The sequence below is a fragment of the Charadrius vociferus genome, unplaced genomic scaffold, assembly GCF_000708025.1.
Source record: "Charadrius vociferus isolate BGI_N301 unplaced genomic scaffold, ASM70802v2 scaffold1028, whole genome shotgun sequence".
In the NCBI taxonomy this organism is placed as follows: Eukaryota; Metazoa; Chordata; class Aves; order Charadriiformes; family Charadriidae; genus Charadrius; species Charadrius vociferus.
This window is the reverse complement of record NW_009649564.1, coordinates 195,372-201,371: the sequence shown is the minus strand read 5'-3', so window position 1 is coordinate 201,371 and position 6,000 is coordinate 195,372. Positions and strand designations below refer to the sequence as shown.

The window sequence follows — 6,000 nt, the reverse complement described above, 5'->3', positions numbered from 1 at the left end:
GGGGCGAGCGCGGTGCTCCCCACGCGGCCTAGCTCGGCCTTTCAGCCATGGGGAAGAAAGGGAAGCGGGAGAAGAAGGGGAAGGGGGCCGAGAAGACGGCCGCGAAGATGGAGAGGAAGGTGTCCCGCAGAGCCAAGAAGGAGGAGGTGAGGGGCGGGAGCGGGGGGCTCCGGTAGCCCCGGCCCGCGAGGCCTGGGCCTCCCCTGGGGCGTTGCGGCGCTCCCTTGGGCCCTCTGTGGGTCTCGGGGCGTTTTGTGAAACGTGGTCAGAAGGGGAAACGGGCGGTGGAGGTGGGAGGAGTGGGTTGGAGACAGGGGTGTTTCCAGTGGGAAGTCAAGGAGCGTGTCCAAACGCGAGCGGCTGTGACTTAAGGTTAAGTCCCCCAGGTCATGAGCCGGGTACAAGATGCCGAGGCGGAGGCGTTCTGAGGTCAGCTCACATCTCATGAGGCTTTTAGGGTTAGTGTTAGGGCAGTCCTGGTGAAAAAACAGTGCTGGTGCTTACGTCTGTGGGTCAGCGTGTGGCCTGCGAGCGAGGGCACTCAAGGGGAAAAGAGGATAAACCGCCACCAGGAAGGCTTTTGCCATATCGCTAACAAGCTGGAACAGTGTGTGACAGCAGGTGTAAAAGGAGGACAAGAAAACGCAGTTTTTTGTGGGTCCTTCTTGCCTTCCGTCTCCCCCATCCTTTTCTTCTCCCCCATCTTTTCCTTCTGGTCTTAAAAGCAAGTGAAAGTGTTTGTTTTTTCTTACTCCTGGAATGGGTGCTTGTATTTAGACCTCAAACCAGCTACCTTTCCCTCGTCAAAATGTGGTGTTGCAAGCATAATGCAAAACTTAAGACATGGAAGGTGCTGCAAGGGAGACCTGATGCCATGCTGAAGAGGCAAAATTCTCAGATTTTGGGAATCTCTGCTTTGACTGCACCTTCAGTAAGGTTAACTGAAGGGAGGTGGTGAGCAATGGGGGTTGTAGGAGAGACCATGGACCAGAAACTCCTTAGCTGCCATCCAGCTTCTGCCCTTGCAACTCGGTGTATCTGCAGTTTGGAGGGAGATTTTACTTCTGATTGACAGAAGTTGAAAAGGAGTAATACACATGCAGGTATCTCTCTAGCTACAGTATGAGCTGGGAATAGAAAAGAATTTCCAGTTCCATTTAGGCATTTTTCCATTGCAGACAAAGAAGAGGACTAGCTGGATTGTAGCATATAGTTGCTCTTTAACAATTTGCATTTACTTGCTGATTTGTGCAGTGTTTCTTGCTGCAGAAATAGCAGGTTGTGCACTAAATACACTTTGCATACCATCCACTTAGGACTCTTCTGAGCAACTTGTTAGTGTTTTAGGGGAGACCAATCTGTAAAGCATATGTGGAAGTACTCAGCATCCGTTTCTTGTAGTTGAATGAAGGGAACCATCATGAGGGTCTGTGCTGGCTTCATGTGGTGTGCGGGTGGCTCTGTGCATGTCAAGGAACTCATGTCTGGCTTTATATTTTCAGGAGGATCTTGAAGCCCTGATAGCAGAATTCCAGAGTTTAGATGCTAAAAAGACCCAAGTAATTGAGTCATCCTGCCCACCCCCCTCACCCAGGTAAGAGATTGCCTGAGGCTTTGGCTGTCACTTATACAGTGGTTGATGGTGCTTTTAATGAAATTTTATTCATGTAAAATTATGGAGTGGAAGGCATAAAATCTGGCATAGCTGATATCTGGTGTCATAAAATATCTGGTATATTGAATCCCTGGTTAAAAAAGGGACTAAAAGCTTTTTTCTTGTCCTTAAAATCTGCTTTTTAATCATCCCATCAGCATAAAGGAAGCAAAGCATTATTAGTTTACAGGGCTTTGAGGAAAAATAGAAGTTAAGAGGAAATTTTGGATTTGGACTAGAAAGCTGAAAAGACTTAAGAGGCAAAAGGATGTGTCATGAGATACAAGACACTTTACCAGGTGTAGCTTGGCGTCCACATACTTGAAGGTTCTGTATTTCTGTTTCCTGTAGCTTGTTAAATAAATGCCTTTTTCTGTGATATCTATTTTCCTCTTTGTGTAGTGGGACAGGTCAGTACACTACTGTTAATCTCACAGGGGTGTTACAGCGGTCAGTTAGTTCCTCCCTGAGAGTGGTACGGATCTGTCTCCGCATGGTGCAGAACACTTTGGTGGTATGTAGGTGAGCAATCACTAGCGGTGACTGCAGAATAATGACGCAGATAAGTTGAAATGAGACAGTCCAGTTCTACCCATAGTTACGTGCCCTCATAAAACTAATTTTTGTTCTTGACACACCAGCATTAAAATTCAAGAGCTCACGTCAAAAGATGTGTTAAATGATAGTGTAATGTATGCTCCTAAAATAGGAGATTTCAGACAGTGTCAAATTAATCTTGCTGGAAGTTTTTAAGAAGTTAATTTCTTTGAGAAGTTTTCAGCCTTGGGGTGAATATCACAGTCTAGTAATTTGGCAGATGATGGAGAGACCTTTGTGGCCAGAGGGCAGAGGTGCTAGTGCTAGCTGAGTTAAAGGCTGCAAGCTTCTGAGTTTTACAAGGTTCTTACACGTCCACTGTTTTGGCCATCCCTCTTTTATTTGCAGGCTGAACGGCTCCCTCTCTCCTCACCCTGAGAAAGACGAATTGATCCTTTTTGGAGGTGAATATTTCAATGGCCAAAAAGTAATGTATACTTCAATTTTTTTCTTCTTTATACTACCCTCTCCCTGCTTTTACTGTAATTTGCATGAGTCTCATTTGAAGTGAAATTCAAGGCAGCAGTCATAAAATATGTATTTGTCCCTGAATGAGAGCAAAATAGCCTTTTAATTCTGCCGTGATACTGTCTCATGCCTAAGCAGTTGACAGGAAGGAGACATGCTAGAACCCATTAAGGAGTCAGAGTGATTGTCTCAGCATCAATATTTCAGGGCTTCATAATCTTTCCAGACTTAATTGTAGCCATATCTTCCCCTCATTTTTGATAACTATTGAAGAATCTCTATCTTCTACCTTTCAAAACAAGGCACTTCTGCAGTTTGGCTGCTGGCAAGGCATTGCCTGCCTTGGAGATCTGTACAGTAACAAATACTTGCAAGTGAGCACTCTCGTTACTGAATTTCTGTAAGTTGCAAGTGTTTATTGTGCTCCTGGAGACAAAGTGGTCTTTATGACAAAGCTGGTGCTTTGCGCCTTCTTCCCCAGACTCAGAGATAACACTCGGGGGGGCTTGTGCTTGGACAGCCTGACCCTGTCCTATGGAAAGCTGTAGTGATGTGTATTTTCTCTTCCTCTCTAACAGACGTACCTGTATAACGAACTGTATGTTTACAACATCCGGAAGAACAGCTGGTCTAAATTAGAGATTCCCAACCCACCACCAAGGCGATGTGCTCACCAGGTAACGTACTGGGGGCCAGAGCAGCAGTTGGAATTGTTCTAATGCTGTGCTAAAGACAGATGGGAGTTGTTTTCGGTTTTGGGGTTTTTTTTTTTCCACTGAGGGTTTCTGGCTTCTCTGCGTTCTCCTTGTAGTGGGCTGCCAATGGTGTCACTTCACCTCTTCTGCTGAGGGGGCCTGTACAAGCCTGCCCAAGGTGCTTGTGCTCTCTGATCACTGGGTGGCCTCTGGAAATTCTAAAGTGTGGAATGAAGATTTGGGGTTGTATCTGTTGGGTCAGTGGGACACAAGCAGGACTCGTGGGAGACTCATCTTTTGAAGATGAACTCTCTTTGCTGCTTTATATAGGGACCAGCTCAACCATCCGTAATCCCGTGATGGCACTGAATTTTCAAAATGCTGGTCAGGGTATAACTTTGAATTTGACCAAAGTGCTATGAATTGCAGAGTTGCTGTGCATGATTGTTTTTTTTTTTAATGCCCACAGGCCTACGTCTATGGGCATTACAGATACTGCTGCTCCAGCAATGTGAAGGACCCATTACTGTAGCGTATATCCCTGCTAGCATGTAGCAGTTGGGCTTTGCCAAGTATTCCAACTGTACAACACAATGGACCACTAGCAGCGATTGTGTGTGTCCTGCCTTTGGGTTGTGATATTTATTTTTTTTTTCCCTTGGCAGATGGGCTGTTTTTCTTTGGTCTGCAAAGGCAATAGACAAAGTTGTATGAATTTTCGCTAGGATATCATGACACTCCCCTAGAATTCACCTCTGGTGCCTGTGTCATTAAACTCACTGGCTGGTTGTGATCATGAAGGATTTGGGTTTGTTTACTTTGTGCGAACACCTGCACATTAGAAACTGGACCAAAGACTTGTATTTTTTGCAGGTCTTTGGCCCTTGTGAGTTGTCTGGTAGGTTATCTTACCTGTTGCAGCAAGTGGCTGGGTGACTGGTACATTTCAAAAGCTGCCATACAGGCTGTGAACGTTATTTTCCTTCCCAAGGCCAAAGCTCGTTAGACCTTCCTGGTAAGATCCAGTACCCTGGTTAGGTTCATGTACCCTTGTTATGCTACGCCTAAATGCCAGTCTTGCTCTCAGTTGTGTGTTCAATTCCTTTCTTGAATTGAAAGGTTCTGACTTGATTTTTGGGCTGCCTTGTGGTGCTTAAAATCAAACTTGATTTCAGGGGCCAAATTCCACAAGCAGACTATAAATTCAAATGCTCGTTTCCCTAGGTGAAAAGGAGGTTGTTTTGTGGGTGTGGAGTTGAGAGGTGCTTGTTAGGGTGTTGGTAGCCAGCAGGTGGCTGTCTAGCAGCTGAATCTGAAGCGAGCAGGCAGGCTGTGCATCAGGGAGCTGCAGCTGGATTACAACAGAAATAGAATGAGAAACCTATCTGAGAAGTCTTGCTTCAACAATAAGTTTTCTGTCTGGTAATTATAGTCGCACAGGAGACAGTTCAGCCTCATTAGTTGACTGGTTTGTTGTCTTCCTTGAGACTTTAATGCATATTCTTCATTAGCTCAAAGGTAAACAGGAGCGTGTAGGTGGGTTTGTATGTGCATGTTTTCAGTCTTATTTGTCATCTCTGGTCTCTGACACACGGTCCTCTGTTTGAGTTACACTGGCTTTATTACATCAGTTCGACAGAGCTGAGGTGGGAATAGCTATGGATGGGTGTTGTCAGTTGTCTAAGGCAAAAGCTTGACTATGTAATGAATTTCGATCCAGCTCTTCAAAAGGTCACACACAAATATAAGCAGGCTGTTGTATGTACCTCCAGCCCCCCCTTAAGCTTTTAAGCACTAGATACCCATGAAAATCAGGCATGTATCCCCTTTGTTTAGCTACCTCATGTTCCCACAAATCCTGCTTGCAAACACACCCCATATTTTCTCATGTGTTTAATCGTTGCACATATAGGCTGGTTTACATCAGGGCATTGTCATGTGTCTGATGCTGAAAATCTTCTTTGCTGTTTGCTGGGAAAGGTAAGGTAATGAAGCCCTTCTGAAGAAAGAGGTCATTACACCAATGTTGATCTGCGATAGGTACCCTGGAAAAAACGCTTGTTGAAGAATTGTTTTATAGTGTAAACAACCCAAGAGGTCCTGGTCAAGGAAGAAATTTGCACAGTCACGTAGTTTCCTTTTTGGCATTTCTTCCTTCTTCTTTACCTTACACAGGTAATTTTAATGAATTAGAGTCTTACTCTTGTTTCCTTGCTTTTAACTGTCAGCTTGCATCGCAACAGTGTTTTGGTGCTACTCTGTGCAAAAAAACCCCCAAAACTAAACAAAACCCTTTCATACTCTCCTCTCTGCTACTTGCCCTAATCAAAGCAGTAACAGTCTCCGTTTGTCCAAATACTGTGTGTTTCCTTCTGTGTTTGCGGTTTTTTTGGTTGGTTTTTAGTTTGTGGGGGTTTTGTTTTAGTTTTTTTCCTGCTTCAGAGGGAGCAGTAAGGCTTTTCAGGTCTTGGGAAGCGTCAGGTTTGGACTTGTGCTGCAGCTTGGCTTCTGTACTGTTTGTTGTTTTATAATCTACAAAAACTGCAACGGGCAATTGTGCCCCGTTAATAGCCTATTCCAAAAGCC

The 6,000-nt window shown here is 44.8% G+C and overlaps 1 protein-coding gene across 1 annotated transcript in view; it reads left to right on the top strand.

Moving 5' to 3' along the window:
* The first annotated feature begins 6 nt into the window (after positions 1–6).
* Positions 7–6,000, top strand: part of KLHDC4 (kelch domain containing 4) — a 28,981-nt gene continuing 22,987 nt past the window's right edge. Inside the window, 4 exon segments of the mRNA XM_009890034.1 lie at positions 7–146; positions 1,503–1,594; positions 2,600–2,678; positions 3,298–3,396. Of these exon segments, the coding sequence (XP_009888336.1) occupies positions 48–146; positions 1,503–1,594; positions 2,600–2,678; positions 3,298–3,396 (369 nt within the window). The 5' untranslated portion in view covers positions 7–47.